The following is a 20,185-nucleotide window of genomic DNA, read 5'->3' as shown; positions in this document are numbered from 1 at the left end:
TGTTATCATAACAACAATCTAAACAAAAAACAAAATAGTTGTTTCAATAATTTCATTTTGTTGTATTAAATGCATATAAGATTTAAATCAATGGACGCCGGATGTTGAATCATAAAACAATTCTGTTAGTTGAAATCGTATTTTTTATTGTTTTAAGTGTAATAAATATTTGAAACAATGCTTTGTGAATATTGGAGCATTGCTTATATTAATCTCGTGTGTTTTGAATAGAGTAAATGTTGGCCCAATTCAAAAAAAGGCGTAAAATGTATTATTTTAGCGCGAATGAAATTTGATTTATTACTGGGCATACGAATAACTTACTTACACTTACTTGGCACACATTATGTAACAATAAAATCTTAGACAATGAATTATAACTTATCCAGCCGAATAGTACCGTTGATTGAACGGATCATTTGCCCGGTACGGGTTACAGTCGTTTGGTTTTCTTTCCCAGTAGATATGTGCCATAGCGTGGTGTTTACATGACAATGAATAGCCGGCCTCCTAATCCCTGGTGGGACAAAGAATGCTCGGATGCATATGAAGCTAAACAAGTTGCTTACAAAGAAATTATGAAACGGAAAGAGTGTACACGTGCGAACTTTGAAAATTATTCGATTTTGCAAAACAAATTTGACAGTCTCCGTCGTGCCAAAAAGTCTAGTTATTGGAGACGCTTCGATGGCTTGTCAAGAGAAACATCAATGAGTACTCTTTGGAACACAGCCAGAAGAATGCGGAATCGAAACGTAACTAATGAAAGCGAAGATTTTTCAAATCGCTGGATATTTAATTTTGCCAAGAAAGTTTGTCCAGATTCTGCTCCTGCGCAGAAAATCATTCGCGATGCTCCCATAAGTAACGATTCCATAGATTCGCCTTTGACAATGATGTAATTTTCAATTGCACTCCTCTCATGCAACAATAATGCTCCGGGTCCAGACAGAATTTAATTCAACTTGGTGAAGAATCTGCCTGACCTAGCAAAAAGACGCTTGTTGAATTTATTCAATAAGCTTCTTGAGCAGAACATTGTCCCGCACGACTGGAGACAAGTGAGAGTTATCGCCATTCCAAAACCGGGAAAACCAGCCTCCGACCATAACTCGTATCGACCGATTGCAATGCTATCCTGCATCAGGAAATTGTTGGAAAAAATTATCCTACGACGTCTCGACAATTGGGTTGAGGCGAACGGCTTGCTATCAGATACCCAGTTTGGTTTCGGAGGGGAATGATTGTCTGGCGCTACTTTCGTCAGAAATCCAACTAGCTTACGCAAAAAAAGAACAAATGGCGTCTGTGTTCTTAGACATAAAAGGAGCATTCGACTCTGTTTCCATTGATGTTCTCTCAGAGAAACTACATCAATGTGGTCTTTCACCAATATTAAATAATTATTTATACAACTTATTGTCAGAAAAGCACATGCATTTTTCATATGGCGATTTGGCAACATTCAGAATAAGTTACATGGGCCTCCCACAAGGTTCTTGTTTAAGCCCGCTTCTCTACAATTTTTACGTGAATGACATTGATAATTGTATTGTCAGCCCATGCACTCTAAGACAACTTGCAGATGATGGCGTGGTTTCTGTTACAGGACCAAAAGCCATAAATTTACAACAACCACTGCAAGATAGTTTGGATAATTTATCAAGTTGGGCATTGAAGCTAGGCATCGATTTCTCTACGGAGAAAACAGAGTTGGTTGTTTTTTCAAGGAAGCGTGATCCAGCTCAGCTTCAGCTTCAGTTGGTTGGTAGAACGATAGCCCAAGTCATGACCTTTAAATATCTCGGAATTTGGTTCGATTCTAAAGGCACATGGGGAGGTATCTGATAAAGAAGTGCCAACAAAGGATAAATTTTCTCCGAACAATAACCGGATCTTGGTGGGGTGCTCGTCCAAGTGACGTGATAAGATTGTATCAAACAACGATACTTTCAGTAATGGAATATGGGTGCTTCTGTTTCCGTTCAGCTGCAAACACTCACATTATTAAATTGGAACGAATACAGTATCGTTGTTTACGAATCGCCTTAGGTTCCATGCAATCGACACATACGATGAGTCTTGAAGTACTAGCGGGAGTTCTTCCCTTAAAAGATCGATTCTGGGATCTCTCCTCTCGTTTACTTATACGATGTGAGGTTATGAATCCACTGGTAATTGAAAATTTTGAAAGATTTGTCGAGCTTCAATCCCAAACCCGATTCATGACAGTGTACTTCAATCACATGTCACAAGAAATAACGCCTTCTAGTTATGTTATGACATGTGTAAATATACTAGATACTCCCGATTCCACTTTATTTTTCGACACGTCCATGCAAGAGGAAATTCGTGGAATCCCGGATCACCTGCGCTCTCTGGAGATCCCTAAAATATTCATAAGTAAATACCAACACACTGACTGCCATAAAATGTTCTACACTGATGGGTCACGAATCAATGAGGCTACTGGCTTCGGTATTTTCAACAATAACACCTCGATCTCTTTCAAGCTTGCAGAACTTGCCTCTGTTTACACAGCCGAACTAGCAGCAGTTCATTATAGTCTGGAAATTATTGATACTTTACTTCCGAGCCATTATTTCATCCTCACAGATAGCCTCAGCACAATTAAGGCACTACGCTCTTTAAAGCTTGATAATCACGCTCCGTTCTTTTTGAAGAAGATACGAGAATACTTAACTAAATTAACAAATAAATCTTATCAAATTACCTTAGTGTGGATTCCCGCTCATTGCTCCATACCGGGTAATGAGAGAGCGGATAATTTAGCCAAAATAGGGGCACTGGACGGTGACTTCTATGAAAGACCTATTACCTTCAATGAATTTTATAGCGCTTCTCGTCAGAGGACGCTTACTAGTTGGCAAACATCATGGGACAATGGTGATCTGGGACGGTGATTGCACTCAATTATCCCTAAAGTATCAACGAAGGCATGGTTCAAAGGGTTGGATGTAAGTCGAAACTTCATTCGTGTGATGTCTAGGCTCATGTATACATTGAATGCGCATCTCCACCGTATTGGGATCGCAGAAGATAATCAATGTGCTTGCGGAGAGGGTTACGAAGATATTGAACATGTTGTTTGGTCTTGCACTGAATATCGTGAAGCCAGATCCCAATTAATAGACTCCTTACGAGCCAGAAGAAAACCACCCTATGTTCCTGTTCGTGATATCCTCGCTTTATGAGATCTTACATACATGGGCCATATTTATCATTTCCTGAAAACAATAAATATTCAAATATAATTATCCCCACAACGTTTCTAGTTTTTTGCCCTTGCTACCCACAAACAATTTAGATTTCCTCGCAGTTAGTTAAGTTAGATAAAACGATACAAATAAAGAAAAAAAAAATAAACAAAGATTACAGAAAAACTATCAATAGGTTTACAATGAAATTCAAGAAAATAGAGTATAAATAAAAATATTCAAAATGATGATTATCCTCAGTGTTAGTGAATTTTTATTATAACGTGATAGTCTTAGGAACTTTTGTAACATGATATGTTAAAAAAACCCCGGCGTAAAAAAGCTTTTGCAAATGCCGTGTCAAATAAACGTTTTATGGAAAAAATAGCGTGGTGTTTCAGAGTCTCAGCTTTTCCAGACGAAAGATCGCAGTAGATGCACGAATACGCTTTAGTATCGTGATGGACGATCTTGACGTCGTCGAAGTTTGATTCAATAAACAGCATGCTTTAATTTCAATTACTGATTCATTTGGTCCAAACAATAATTTTGTCGATTTTAGAAAATTACAAATAACAAAACTTGTAAGATTGTTTCAAATGATATTTTAGTTGATCCAACCTAAAAATTCTGTTTAGTTCAATAAATTCCTTAGTTCGAAATAAAGAAATTTCTCGACTAAAAATAAAGAAACTAATTTTAGAATCAAACATTGACAATTATTTTGCGTGTAGGTTCAATAAAAATATGGGTTAAATCGAAGACTGCATTTTAAGAAAACTTGCAACTCTGTCCAGAATCTGGAGACAGTAACAGCAACGCCACTTGCGGCTAAAGGTGATACTTCCCATAATGATGCACATACACATATACAATAATGTAATTGTAATTATTTTACACTAAGCTTCCTACCTTCATACAACAGAGGTGCTGTAACCTCTGTCTCTTCTCTTTTGTATGGGGGATGGAAAGAAATATCAGACATCTTAATATGTAGTCTTCGGTTATTTAAATAAATAAAATTATTGGTTGGGAGACAATAAATTTATTTATTGAATTCAATAAACAAATGAAGACATTTTTTCATGAAATGTGAAGACATTTGAAAAATATCCCTGTTTCTGCCCCCTCGTTCATATGCGTCGGCGATGATTTGATGGCGTCTACACAATGCTATGGTTACAGCTTAAACAAGATTGGAAAAGTTCTTGTGCACACCAATTTTTTGTATTTTGTTTCAGCAAAATATTTTGCTGAAACTTTTCAGCAAAAGTGGATTTGCTAAGAGTTCAGCTTTGCAATTTTTATTTTGCTGATTTTTAGTAAAGCCCATTATTTTGACGAAAATCAGCAAATCTATAGATTTTATTTGCTGAAACAATCAGTGAAAGACTGGAAATTTTGCTGAGTTTCAGCAAATCAAACTGACAGTTCAGCAAATTTTGACACTTTCGAATTGCTGCAATTTCAGCGAAATATTTTTTGCTGTATTTCAGCAAGGCAAACTTCAGCAAAATTTTGCTGATATTCGGCAAGCAAAATTTAGTGTGTGCAGTATGTAAACATGGTGTCGAATCGTTGCGCAGAATGTATAGTACGATCACTGAATAGACTGAATCAATAGTGCAACTGAATGTTCTTTTCAGGACATGGGATGTTGCAAATCGGTTTCTATCCTAAACAGGTAATGTACGTTGCAATTGAAAATAAATGGTGCGCTGAATTGCACCTTCACTTGATTCGCACGCAAAATATAGGGCGAAACCTTGGTGCAAGATTCCATGGAACTTGATGAAACATATAGCAGTCGTTATAGATATTCTATTTTTTTAATTATCTACATTAGTCAAAAAACCAAATTATCTATTCACTAATTATCGAGCCATAAGTAAGTTTGTTATTTTGCAGCTGAAAAAACGATTAATATTTTCACTGCAACATATTGTCATAGATACGACGCAAAGATCGACGGCGGTCTTACCCAAAGCCTCGCTTTGATTTTTATTATTGAGCTATTACTCTGACGGTGAACCAGCTTTAACGAGGATTTGGATGGTGCATGGAAAATCTCTGACCACTCTATCTTGAGTTTATCTTTGATATAACCATAGAGTGCACTCGTGAGATGGAAGACAATATAAAAGGAATAATAGAAGTAATAAACAATCTATTAAGATCCACCCAATATAACATAATCATACATAAAAATCAAATAAATACGCGTAGATTGCTTACCTTCCGTAAAGAATCGAAAGTCTTTCTATAATGTTGAAATCTATTTGGTGCAAACATATTAGGGCGGGGCTGGTTGATGGAACGATGGCTTCAGAACTCAATCGAGCTAACATCTACCCAAATCCTTTTTTCTGTAAGGTGCTGGCAGCCAGTGCGAGTTGGGATGGTTAACACACACACGTGCGTGAACATATAAATACTCGAACTTACAAGCACATACGCCAACTGATTAATACAAACACCGAGACCAGACATGTAAGCTAGAACAAAATTTCTCGAAAACCTGTAAACATTTGTACTTGAAAATTACCATTGCATACAGGTTCGCATGCGTGAGTCATCATTGTATGCTAGTTTTCACGCAAGGTCTGTATAGCGTTATATAGGTATGCTGGCCAATCGTAGCGCCGGCTAGTGGCAAGTTGCTTCTTGCTGGAGGCATTTCATTTGCATTTTATTTCTTACACACAATAAAAACTTTACTTCTATGTTAGTTCTCAGTGGTAGTATTACGGAAACATTACTTTCAACTCATCCTGCGAAACGTCGAACTAACCGTTCTTCGACATTTTTTCCTACGAGCGTCTTACACCACAACATGTTGCTGCTGCAGAGAATCTCACCCCCTTTAAATGACGAACATTCCACCGAATTTACCTCCGTACCACTGTCATTCTTGGAGATAAGTTCAAGCTGAAGACATCTAGGCCTCGTCATTAAAGAGATTCTTACCTGTTCATTTTTTCAAAGGAAAATCTGAATGTGCAACTCCTTGAGAATATTTTCCCAAATGATCATGAAGATCCGATCAATAGATCGAAATCCGTGATCACGACTACCGAAAAACTACTCAACCCATTTTATTCATTTCTTTCATTGTTCGTTATTAATTTTACTCGTACCTTACACGGAAAAAATCCGTTCATAAATTCATACAAAAATCACGATTTCGTGAACTGAACGATTTACGAAAACCATGACTAAGTTCCTGAAATTGTGAATAATAAACCTCGTATTCATGAAACTATTTGTGTTTCCAAAAAAACTAGATTGTCCCGAATATATACATTCGGTTTGGTTGGGTTACTGTTGTTGTTCCCAGGACATGGTTAGTTTTTGTTATGATTCTTGTTCAAAATTTGGGAATACACAACCGACACAGCCAAACGATGTTAATGATTTCAGGAAGTTATTCGCGATTTTTGTGATTTCTCAGCATGATACCGTGCTATTTTATTAATGAGTATCGGATTTTTCTGTCAGACTAACCGGATTTATGTTCATGATTTCAAGATCTTTGTCGCGATTTTCGTAATTTCTTTTCACGTTATCGAAATATTTTGGTCATAAGTAGAGTAAATCATGTTCATGATTTCAAGATCTTAGTCACGATTTTTGATATTTCAATCGCGAGTAATGTGATTTATGTTCATTAATCCAGTACGACTGATGTACGTAATGCGTAATAGTTGAAATACTAGCATCTGATTGATGGTGAAAAGCAACACTTTTTCATTATTATTATTATAGTGGAATTAAACGAAAGCCATCTGTCTTAACAGGATTAATCGCAAAATTCCGAAAAGTTTTGAATTTTGCAAAAAAATATATTGATTTTTGTTCGTGTTTTCAGGAACTATGTCATGATTTTAATAATTTCTGTTTTTGTTGTCGCGATATTTTAGTAGCGTAATTTCTGTTCACGTCATCGTGATATTTTATTCTAGAGCTAGAATACTTTCGAATTTGACAGTGGAGTAATGTGGCTCATGTTCATGATATCAGCAGTTTTATCATGATATTCGTAATTTCTCTTCGCCTTTCGCGATCTGTTGTTTTTTGGTTACTATCGGTAACGTGACAATATGAACTGGTACATAAAAATGTGACCGATTGGCAGTATCTGGCTCTGTGAACTGCATCACGAACGCGATTTGTGGTACTCAGTACAGTTTTCGTTTTCTGTCCGGACATCACACTGAACCTTATCAAATGAATAACAATATTCGAGGTCCTAATAGCTTTCTTATATCTACAGCTCGTACCTATTACTGGTCGCTAGCAGCTGGATATTTCATGAAAAACTGCATGGAACTAAAATGATTCTGCGTATAACATTCCAAATTTTGTGAAATAGTTTACGTGAAAATTTTGGTAATAAAATTGAAAATGATTAGGGATATCTTCTAAATATCACAATCACTCAAAATAGATCGTAACTCATGTACTATAGGAATCATTAACCTGTTCTTGAATCCATGAATAATGTTTCATGATTTTGTGAACTATTTGACGAGCACGAATGATCAGACGCGACTATCGCACTAGGAATCATGAACCAGTTTACGATTGGATCGTGACAACCACATTAGGAATCTTGAGCCACGACTTCACAAATTAGTGAAGTTTTATGAATGATGTTCATAAAGTTGCGACTGAATTTCACAAAGCAAAGAAAAATATTTCCACTAATAAAAGCGTTATGCAGGCGTTACTGAAGGGAAATTGAACATAATTATAAAACACATGATTTTTGTGCATGACCCTGTTTTCGTAACTTAAAAAGATGATTGCTCCAGGGTTAATGGCATTTTACTCACGATTTTGGGACAAATTATTTTTTCCGTATAACAATTCCTTTTAATGTAAAGGTCGATTTTTTGGGACCAACGTTTCTGCACGCAGGAAAAAATATTAGTTATTCAACTAATCGTTAAGGTACAAGGAATACTGCTATACTAATGGATTTTTTTGAGATTCAACATTTTAGTCGAGCTGGTGGACTTCCATCACAATCACCGCACGCCTCTTAAATAAGAAAAGCTTTCGGAGAAAAGGTCATACCTCCGCCAATCATCAATATAGTTTTATAAACTAATGCTAATTTTTTCACTAAAAATGTACTATCAAAATACTATGTAATAAAATCGTTGTTTCATACCTTTAAATAAATTCAAACTTTCATTTTTTTTCTTGCAAAAAAGAAACGCAACCCCTTAAAAATCAAGGAAATCGATAAATTTAACAACAATATGAGTGAGCTCATGAAGACACCTGCTACTGATGCATATGAAAAAATCGGAGATCTTTTTTCCTAACTACAAATACCCATTAGCTGAAAAACCAACAAAATTAATAAAGTTTGTAATCATCAATAAAACACTTGTGCATTCCATCCGAAACCATGTATTTGTCTAGTACAAATACTTCTATTACCTATGTTTAAACATACATTTACCTTACAATTCAGTTTTTTACACGTACTTTTCCGAAGTATCTATAAATTATTCAAGTAAATATAAACTCTTCAAATAATATTGATACAGATAATTTCATTGTGCGCACTATTGGTAACATCCTTTTAAAATAATATGCTTGTGGATTAACTAATGAAAATTAGTTTTCGTTTGGCAAATTTCAAAATTTAGTGATCTTTGCTCCAGATACTATAGTTTAACATCGATGATTTTTTTTTCTCATTCAATAAATCGGAAAAGTTTATTTTATTTCATTATTTATCATACACGTGTGCGCATTCACTAATAATCAGTATAACTGAGAGGCGCGTAATTGGTAAGTCGATTGCCTTGTTGACGAATTTCCCTTCGGCTCGATTTCCGACCTCGCACATGGGGTGAGAATTTTTTCTAACCCGAAAAAGGCGAACGATCATAATGTCAAAGCCTCTACAATTAAAAAATAAGGTACCATTTAACCAAGTTCCCTAATTAATACTTGATGACACGTAACCAAATATGGTTCTATAATTACAATTCACAGATACGCGTATTTGGATTATGACTTGTAGTATTCCGCACTGTTCGTAGGCTGTTGTGAAGGCTGCAAATCGAACTTGAAATAGGCTTATCTGTTGGTAAAACTAAGTTTAAATCATAGTGAACTTAAGATTTTAAAAATTCATTTATCGCCAATTTCACACCAAATTGGGCTATCTCACAAGTATGCACACTGCTAAAAAGTAAAATAAAATCCGCGGTGCTCTTGTCTAAAGTTTTATATTAAAAAGGATTCTACGTAAAGAAATCTATCCCATCTTCTATAACATAAATCGATAAAGATAAAATCGGATGTTCAGTGATAACGAGTCAGCGTTCTATGATCAAACCCCCAACCAGAAACCCGAAGTTCTGCCGGATATCGTTTATGTCACTAGCTTTTTGAACTGTATTTTGGAGGCCCCTTTACAATATCGCGAAGGGCAACTGTGGCTAAGGCGCGAGGAAGAATGGGTAGGCGAAGGAATTGACGAGGTGTTAGCTGTAACCGTCGAAACCAATGGTGTACACGAGGATATGCGGTATTTTAGGAATTGGAGGGCACCTGAACCAGACGGTGTCTAAAACTTTCGGTAAGAGAAGCTGACCGTTGTTCTTCCTACAAAGGCTGTATGTTTCAACAGGGTGTTACGCGGACCACGTTACTTGCCAGATTTTATCATCCCTGAATCTCAGATCTGATGTCACGACACCCTAGTACTACAAATCTACTTCCCAAGGACAGCAACACGTCTAACCCATCAAAGTAGAGACAAATTACCTGTGTATCAAGTCTGTACAGAATCCTAAGCACCATCATCACTACATACATATGAGCCAATTGTGAGCAGAATAGCATCCACATAGAGGAGCAAGAGAACACAGATGGCTGCAAAGATCAAGCCATCATCGATGCAGTTGAACAAGCATAACCAACGAATCCTTAATATATCGATTACAAGGACGCATACGACACCATACCGCACTCGTTCCTCATCACGATATTGGAGATGTATACAGTCGATCCTGTAGTCGTTTCGGCGGTAGGCGATGGAGAGGTGGGCGACAACACTAGCTCAGCAGTGGGGAATACGTTTCGCGATCTAGAACGTTCCACATCTTGAGGGGGATATTCCAAGGCGAATCCAACAGCCCGCTTTGGTTTTGTTTGGTGATGAACTCCCTCAGTATGACATTCAATCGAAATGGGCATGGCTATCAGATAAGGTATGGAGAAAGCTCACCGAAAAAGGTGACCCATACCTTCTACATGATCAATCTCAAAATCTGTGCTAACTCGACGGAATGACTGGGTGAAATCATGAAACTAGTCGAAAGGATTATTGGCGACATTGGCATGGAGTTTGGCCTAGAGCAATGCCGATTTCTCAACTACTATCAGGGCGATTGATCGACACTGGTGGCTACGAGATCGACAAATACGACGGTCGTGGAGAATCGTATTAGTATCTCGGAATCAGCCACTCCCAGGGATGCGCCATACTGGCATAAAGTTTGAGCTCCGAAATAAGTACTTAAATCGAGTGAACTGTGTCTTGAAGTCTTTCCTGAACGCTGTCCCCGTGTTGACCTACAGTTTCGGCTTCATCAAATGGAACCGCACTAACTTAGAAAATCTTGAGAGAAAATTGAGGAAGGCTTTTAGACAAGCAAGAGTGCGCCATCAGTCGGCTCTGGAGAGATTCACATTGTCACGGGATGAAGGAGAATAAGAAATTGTCGACATCCAGGCACCATGCGTAGTGCAGGTGCGTCGTCTGCGAGAATACTTTGTAGAAAGTACCAAAGTGCCAACCAACATGAAGCAGAGACATAACCAAACGTCTCTAAATATAGCACAATTGTTTGAAATGGAACCAATAAAACTTTAGTCTGAAAAATTTTGTACTGATCCTATTTGGTGTGAAATGTGTAATATATGGAATTATGCCCTGAAAGCATTCCAAATAATCCGCGGGTTAAAACAGAAAAGTGTAAATGTAAATTAGAGTATATTAATAAAAAGTCTTGTTTAACTATCATAACACAGCGGAAAATTCTAATGGATTAATAATAAATTAAAAAAAAACTAACTAACATTTCCTTGAAAGTACTCCAAATACTATACGTACTCTGTATATTAGCAGTGCCTAATAAGGTTTTGCGACCAATACGATACAGTTTTTAAATAATTTTTGTCATTCTACTTCGTTTAGAACAAAACGCCAATCTTTACTACTTTGTACCGATTAAATTCCAACATTTGAAACCACAGGTTAAATGTATCTACCAGAGAAATACAGTTTTAACGTTTTTTTGCGAGTCCTTTGGAAAGCCTCCTGAGAGATCTGTTTTGGTTACAGGTGTGGAGACCGAAGCGCCGATACCATTCGTTTGAGAATGTCGTTGATGTAAGCGGTGGGTTCCGAACAATGGTAAAAACATATACGTTGTCCTCTAATCTAGACAAGCTTCGGTTTCAGCTCAGGTAGCTTGTAGTTGGCAAAATGATAAGGCGGTTCCGTGGGACTTTCCGAACGACTACGATTCTGTGACTGTGACGGCTGCTGGAACTGACATGTCGCTGCTGCCTGCGATAGACCGCCACTGGACGAGGTTTGCGCATTTGTCACCTGACTGGTGCCGGCCATCACGTACGGCAGAATGGCCGTCCGACCACGTTTTCTACGAGGTAGAATTCCTTTTCGGGCCATATAAAATCTGTCGGTTGCGGAAAAGTTAATCAAATGAATAAGTACGTGGAGGGTATATCGCAGTCGCTACCTGATAGTTGAAATCGGAATGTTGAACAGGTCGCTTACAGTTTGAAATGTTTCCCCGCGGGAGACGCATTCAGCCGCTTGTCGCAAAGTGGCTTCCGATCGCCGAACGCGGCGTCCCGCTGTAGACCCGTCCATGGGCGGTTGATCATTTCCGGGAGGGGGTAGAGTGCCACTGTTGAAACTATTGCTGTCATACTCACATGTCACGTTCGCCATTGCGAATTCTGTGGAAAGAGTTAGGTAATATATGTTTTCAATTTTACAGGTATAATACAGATGGGTTATTCTCAGGTCGCCATGTTAACTGGCTACACTGATCATTAATAACAATGGCTAACTTTTTTTGTCTCGTCTTATTAGTGTGTAAAATAAATGAATTCATTGACAGCCTCCTACTGCGCTCCTTCAATTACTATTCCCAATTGAAGTTTTATAGTATGCTACAAGTGCAATCTAAGTTTTATGAGTGGCTATAAATCTACCACCAAACCTCAGTTGTTACTAGAGTTACTACGGAACCAACAGAATCCACCAAGTGCAGTCTAAGGAATGTGACCAAGATGAATTTGAATATCTGGAGAAAAATTATAATAGGACGTAAGTAACATTGAGAGCCTCTCTTTGTTTACTTTCTCTTCCGATTATTGCGACGTCACTATAACAATTTGCACTAATTTTCTTGTACATATCGAAAGCCGATGGTTTTTACTAGATCAGTGATTTTCAAACTGGAGTCCGGGGACCCCTAGGGGGCCGCGAAGAGAAAAATATTGTCCAAGTGGATATACAAATTTCAAGTCTTGTTTCCTAACAGACTGAAATTATATATTATATATTGATATATATTGATAGCTTATAAAATCGATGTTTTACCGCAGGGGTCCACAAAAACCAGGAAGATTTCTAAGGGGTTCGTGGTACAAGAAAGGTTGAGAACCGCTGTACTAGAATATTATGCAAAGAGTTGAGTACTAAAGGCCGAAACGGACGAGTAATGAACAGAAGAGAAAGCCCCCAAAGAGAATCTCTCATTGTTACTTACGTCCTATTCCAAATTTTCTCCAGATATCTTTTATTCTTCCTCAGGGCCACACTCTAGCTCTAAGTGATCTTAGTCCACCAACAGTCCGATTCCCATAGCCTCTCTTTCAAAGACACCAAAGCCTGTTTGCAGCACTCTGCGGTGTTGATATCGTAAACGAAGCCAAGAAGGATGTGAGATGTGGTCATAATTGTACAATTCCTGCACCGAACGGATGAACTTATGAAATTTTCACGTTTCTGCATTATATGCCGCAAAAAGCGATTCAATCTTGCACACAGAACAAAGTAGATAAGGTTACTCGTTTGGTGACTCTCAGACCGATAAACGATCATCCCACTCCGTGCAGTGTCACGCAATACAGAATAGTGCTAATTCGCGTGTAAAGTTATCTTAGAGGTCTCGGATTTTTTTTCTTCTTTTATGTGTACCGTTATTCGGCCAGCAGAGCAGTGAAGCAGCAGTGTTTGTTTTCTTTTAAACCTCCTGGATACGGTTACATTTACACGTTCAGTACCGCTATAATATTACATTTTCCATTCTTGTCTCTATACAATACCACCCAGCACTGGGCAATAGGCCCGTGCAAAAATGACATCCCTTGACACTGATTCGCCTCATGGCGAATTGGATATCGAAATAAAATCAACTCCCCGACTGAAATAGTAGCCACCATACTCAACCGGGCCGTTCGTCATCTTCTTGCCGACCAAACGAAACGGCATTCAGTCGTGACCGAAATATCGCCAATTTACCCCGATAAGCTTCGGGTGGTGGTAAATAGCTTGAAACAGGAAAATAAAATTGCTGGCTATGGGTCTTTTACGAAGGAGTACAGAATATATGTATCAACTAATCGGGTTGAATATGACGGGGTCGTCTCCGATTCGAGTTTGAATCGCGTGGATCTGTTGATACATAGGGTTGGCTGTTTAAAAGACTTCATGCTTCAGCCAATGAAGATACTAAACTGCAAACGTTTGCATTCAGCATCACTTGCAGCTGACGGGAAGAGGGCATATCGTCGCTGTTGTGCTATCTTATGACAACCGCCATTTAGGGCTAAACTTATTTAGATTAGAGCTCAAAAACCAAATGTCGAAATTCACTTTGAGGAGAACTTCTGGATAAAACTTTATTACCTAAGCACGGTGCATAGCAGTCAACGAAAGAGAAAACTTTTTTCTTTAGTTTACTATCAACGGCTGGGCTGGTTGAAATGGGACGCTCTCGGCACGAGACGCGCTCCTCAGGTAGAAACATTTTCATGGCACTATGCACGTTCCCGGAATGCTTCGCGTTCCACGTAACGTATTTCACAGAACGTATTTCACAGCTTGATCTGTAAATACATTTCACAAAAATGTATAGTTCGCGGGACTAGAGTACTGATACACAACCATGCACTGCTAGGCTCCATGCGAAACTGACTCACACATCACTTCGTTAAATGTTTAATAGCTTCTTTTAACAAAGCCGGATTGACTAGCAGTCTTCGACAAAGTTGTAAACAATTAAATTATCTTTCTTATTTTCACTTACAGTGATAGTACGATGCATACAGTGCCACCTAGCGGAGAAAATACGAACTGGTGTGCTTTCTCCATGTAAATTGTTGAAAAATCCCCTACAAACTTCAGGCACGTTGGTAGACATGTCCGATTTGCTTTAAATTTGGTGCAAGTACACCTGGTGGGACTAGGAATCGACTCAGGGGTGGGCCGATTGAGTTTTCAAAAATTCCTCATTTTTTGGCAGTCTAATGGGGGTCCAATTTGGATTGGATTAGCCATTTTCAATTTAGAACAAATGACTTTGAATTCGTATTCAGCGATTTCCAAAACCCATAATTCTATTTAATTGTTACAAAATATTGACATTCTACCACAAATAAATCATCATGAACGCTCAGAAAACTTTAAACGCGTTTATCTCAAAACATGATTTTTCAAAACGGCGTATAATCTCATTGGAAAAAGGTGTAATTTAAAATGTTCATCTTTTGGCCTCTCATAAGAAAACCTTTTTCTTTGTAGGGATGACGTATAAAATACAAATTCTTTGAATTCACTATTTTCGTGTAGCCTGGTTAAACGGAGAATGGAGCCAGAACGTCACCACGTGCGCTATATTTTTTTTCATCTTGAAAAAATTGTAAAAGAAAGCGAAAATATTAGCTTGTTGGAACCGTAATACCATGTTTGCACTACAGAGTTAAAACACCTTATAATAATTGGCAACAAGAAAAACGTCATCAAGATAGCGTTAAAACACGTTTTAACTCGTAGTGTGAACGTAGTATAAAACTGTTTCTTTCTATGTTTTTTTATTAGCCCACAAAAAGTTCCAAATTTTGCTTACTTTTGGTCATTTGAATAAGAACCTCCTTTTAATCTTCACGTAATGAAAACTTACCAAATATTCTAGGTAATTGTCCCGATTTCTTCTTTAGTAATAGAGCTATCCGCCAAATCTTAGGTCGAATTGAACGATGACATAACTTCAAGCAACACAAATACATAACACTCAACAAAAATGACTGCCTCTTACGATCTGGAGGGCATTTCTTCTGGTCATATAAAAAACAGTTGCTTGGTTTGATGAAATCACTTTATTGACTTTCACATATTTGGTGATGATGAAACGACACTAGATTGGTTCAAATAAAATAGTTAAATAAGACTTCTTATTTGCTTACACTCTTTTTAAGGTTCCGTATTCATAAGTACCTACTACAATAGAAATTATTGGTGCCGAGAAAAAAGCTATCGGTTAGGTATAAAAAATATTCTATAATCACTTAAGGTTAAAGAAAATGGTACATTGCAACCGAGCGTGACTAAAGCCGCTAAACTAGAATCGTAGAAATCCCTTGGGAAAACGTTAGTGGTGTTGGTTTTTCAACATTTGACTAGAAATAGATCTACTATCCTAAATGAAAGTACGCCAATCGATTGACTCAATGGTTTATGTATGACCAAGGAAGTGCTGTGGGTAAATCAAATCCTACACACTGATAAGTTTTAACGCTCTAACCCAACATTTCTTTGGCGGTGGTGCACCGGACAATTCCGGATTAGGCGCTAAACTATACAGCCAATGACGCTATGAGCCCTACTGTAAACTATCAAACTTAAAATTAGGAGATTTTTTTCTGGCTGTTTATTCATATGCTTTCGAAACATAAGGGTAATCTTAAAACTACCGAACTAGACTTTGCTTTGAACCATTTCGTTCCGTTTCTTAGGGAAGTAGTCCTTTTTCACACACGCTCTATGGTACGTCTTATCTGCTAAAACTGAAAAATATATGTATATATACTTAAGGTCTCTCTTTACCGGCCATATACTCAACTGACTTGACTATCTTTTTCTTTGCTGTTAAATTATAATTGTAGAAAAACGAATATATATATATTGGTATCTGTTACCTTTCATTTTTTTTTTCTTTGTAAAACCGCACTACGGCGCTAAAAACTACCACTACGGTATTGGCTCGTCGCTGAGGTGCTGTGCCTGCTCAGTCAGTTCTTTGATGATGCGTTTCTTCTCGGCGGCTTCCTTCAGCTGCCGGGGCATCGGATAGGCGGACTTGATGTCCCAACGCTTCATCCAGTTGCGAAGCGTCTTGCGAGGAACTTTGTGGATTTGTGAGGCTCTGAGAAGGGGGAAAACAGAACGCAAAATAAATGAAAGGAAAAACTCAGTAACGAAATGTTTAAAAAAGGATGAGAAACATAACGAATATAATTGAATATGTACGAGCTTATCAGACAGCTAGACTTAGATTTGTGCGTCGCCTAAAATAGCATCTCGCCTAAATTACCATGTTTTCGAGTGATGGCATCTAAATATCTAAATCAATTCAACGTAAGTTTGGTTAAATTGCAGTCAATAGTAATATCAAGCGTTTATACTACCTCACATCCAAATTGGAGTCAAAAATCCAATAACTTTTAGGAATTTAATGCATAGACAGATTTTTTCGTGGTGCTCATTTAGCCCCATACTGTAGAGCTATTTTGGCAGATTTTTTTTGTAGAAAGTACAGAGTATTTGTAAATTATTTATATGTTTGAAATGATCGGAAATATGTGAAATACTCAACTTTTGTGACTTGTTTTATTTAGCAGTTGAAGTAATACATTATCTAATGATAATATGCAGAATATTCTAGAAAACTTAAAATGTTTCCCGTTTAATTCCTCTATAGAAATAATAATAAATAAACGTGCTTTTCACTATAAATCAGATACTAGTATTTCAACTATTACGTATAGTCTTCTTCAGTGTTCCACATCAATCTGATATTGAACACTGAAGAAGACTGATATTGAACACTGAAGAAGACTATACCACTGAGAACTAACATACAAGTAAAGTTTTCAACTTGTGTAAGAAATAAAACTGTCGCTTTGAAATGACAACAGCAAGTAGCAACTTGCCACTGGTCGGCGCTTCGATCGGCCAGCAAACGCTATACGGGACTTGTGTGCAAACTTGGATACAATGGTGACTCACGCATGCAAACCTGTATGTGATGGTGATTTTCACCGTATTTTCATTTAAATGTTTACACAGGTTTTTCGGGAAAGTTTGTTCTAGCTTATAAGTCTACTCTCTGTGACTGTACGTAATAGTTGAAATACTAGTATCTGATTTATAGTGAAAAGCAACATTTTTTTCATTATTATTTCTATAGTGGAATTAAACGGAAAACATCTGTATAACAGGATTATTTGTGACATTCCACTAAGTCTCTCAAAAAGATTTGAATTTTGCAAGAAATTATAGTTTTTGCAATTTTCTGGTGGTATAGAAAATAGTGTCGCTCTCTCTTAATTTTCACCTGATTTTGGTAAATGAAAAAAAAAAAAATTTTATACTTCTATCCACTTTATTACCCAATCAATCAAAAGTTCGAATAAAAGAGCTGTTTAAGCCTCTCGTTTTAAGTAATTTTACGATAAAATTCTTGTTCTAATAGCGGCTTAAGCATCTTTCAAGTTCCATTAAAATTCAAGCAGCTAGAATGTTCGCTAAGAACTTTATATGAAATTTCAAGTGTGCCTTGTAAGTATTAACTGAACTTTTGGATGCTTCGGTATGTACTATTTTGGCAAAAAATATAATTTCTGAAACATCTGCATCCCATTTTGGATGATTCTTAAACATGTAATATTACTACATGCTTGTAAAATACATTAAAAAAGGCCTTACTGATTCAACAATTAGCGAAACCGATTAATCTAAGGGGCCGTACACAAATGACGTAGCTTTTTTCTGGCGATTTTCGACACCTCCCTCCCCCCTCGTAGCATTTGGTCACAAAATTCATACCTCCCCCTTGTAAATGACGTAGCATTTCCCTACCCCCCCCCCCCCCACGCAACGCGTCCGTGAGATGAAAAAAATTACGTATGTTTTTCACTTATTTTAAATATATGTTCTTACAAAATGTTTGACGACTTTTATCAACATTTTCATTATAACAGCAAATTGTCTACAAAACAAGCCCATTTCATGTCAAATAAAGTGTGGATAGTTTTGTTAAGAATTTTACATGTCATAGAGCATGAAGATAAGTTCACAATCCTGCAGCTGCCAACGATTTTAGGAAACATAAGCTGAACCAAATTTCAAAATTTTCCTTGAATGAATCCGAAAGAAAATTTAATTCAGCTACCAAAATAAGTCTACTAGTTAGCAATATTAGCTAAGTAATGTGGAAATTTAAATCCACATGAAAAATCTTTCCTTTTTTTTGCGAGCCTGCCATTCCGCGAACAGTAAAATTTACTAAATGAAAAACTGCGCAACTTGGGAATGGAGGAACATTAAATTTTTTCTCTAATTAATGGGTTTTGATGCCCGCCAAAAAAAAATTAAACTTAATGCTACGTCGCTCAACTTCTGACCCTACCCTCCCCCTCGTCACACTTCGTCACAAATTTGGTATACCTACCCCCCCACCCCTAAAATGCTACGTCATTTATGCATAAACCCTAAGCAATACGTTCACCATAACAGCTGTCCCTCGGACAAATACAATAAGTATGGAGTGTCCCCGGTTGTGGGCCGGGTTTTGTCCATGCAATTCGTCAAAAATGGCGAGCAGTTCCCAAGGGATGATACTCCCCTACAATTAATGATTGGTTCAGTCGAATGTCATTCTCAGGATTACACTTCGCTAAAAATGAACATACATTTATTGTCGAATCAGCAATAATGTGAACAATGAAGTCGATAATCAAAGTCAGCATGTGTAATTTATTCACTACAAATGATCGACTCCGAAAATAAAGGTCGCGAGGACAGAATATGCTTCGTAAAACTCGCTTAAAATATATGATTGTATAAATATCGGGTATTACCATCAAGCGTAAAATTCTGACTGGGAACCTTTACCATAAGAATCGCTTCAAATGTTCTCACCCGAGAAAGTCGAGCAGAATAAACCTCCAGCATAAAAACGTAAATATTTGCTGACAGAACTCACTTGGGTTCGATTCCCAGCCCCGCACATAGGGTTAGAAAAATATCTAATCAGTAATGACCCAAATATTAAAACCACAATTAAAAAAAAGATTTGCAAGGAAATCTGTATATCGCCACATTCATGTTTTTTGGTAACGAGTTTCAGCTAAGCAGTCAATAAACAGCAAAAACTATGTATTGCTTCCAGGCATTGCATTTATTCGCTGCATTGCTGTCGCTATTCCAAAACACGAAAAAGCAAGTCTATCGTACTTCTTTGCCGTTTTTCTTTGAAATTAGGTGTATAGGGGAAAGTGAGGCAATATGAGCACTAGAGTGACAGGAAAAAATAACCCCTATCGGCCCATGCCTGAGTCGGTTCCTAGTTCCACCAGGAGGACTTCCCGCATAAATGTATACCATATGCCAACAATTGCATCAATCATTTCAAAACCATTTTCAATATGGTTCGTTCAACAATAGATTAACCATTAGACTGCCCAGAAAAATGATGAATTTTCGAAAACTCAATCGGCCCACCCCTGAGTCGGTTCCTAGTCCCACCAGGAGTACTTGCTCCAAATTTGAAGCAAATCGGACAAGTCTAGCTATCGGACCAACGTGCTTGAAGTTTGTATGGGATTTTTCGACAATT

The 20,185-nt window shown here is 37.5% G+C and overlaps 1 protein-coding gene across 1 annotated transcript in view; it reads right to left on the bottom strand.

The window, feature by feature from the left end:
* Positions 1-15,646: 15,646 nt before the first annotated feature.
* Positions 15,647-20,185, bottom strand: part of LOC131677655 (sex determination protein fruitless-like) — a 32,646-nt gene continuing 28,107 nt past the window's right edge. The window contains exon 7 of the mRNA XM_058957561.1: positions 15,647-16,711. Coding sequence (XP_058813544.1) covers positions 16,537-16,711 — 175 coding nt within the window. The 3' untranslated portion in view covers positions 15,647-16,536. The remainder of the gene's footprint in view (positions 16,712-20,185) is intronic.

Source organism: Topomyia yanbarensis, chromosome 1 (genome assembly GCF_030247195.1).
Source record: "Topomyia yanbarensis strain Yona2022 chromosome 1, ASM3024719v1, whole genome shotgun sequence".
In the NCBI taxonomy this organism is placed as follows: Eukaryota; Metazoa; Arthropoda; class Insecta; order Diptera; family Culicidae; genus Topomyia; species Topomyia yanbarensis.
Note: the sequence above shows the minus strand (reverse complement) of the source record. Positions and strands in the feature narration are given on the sequence as shown.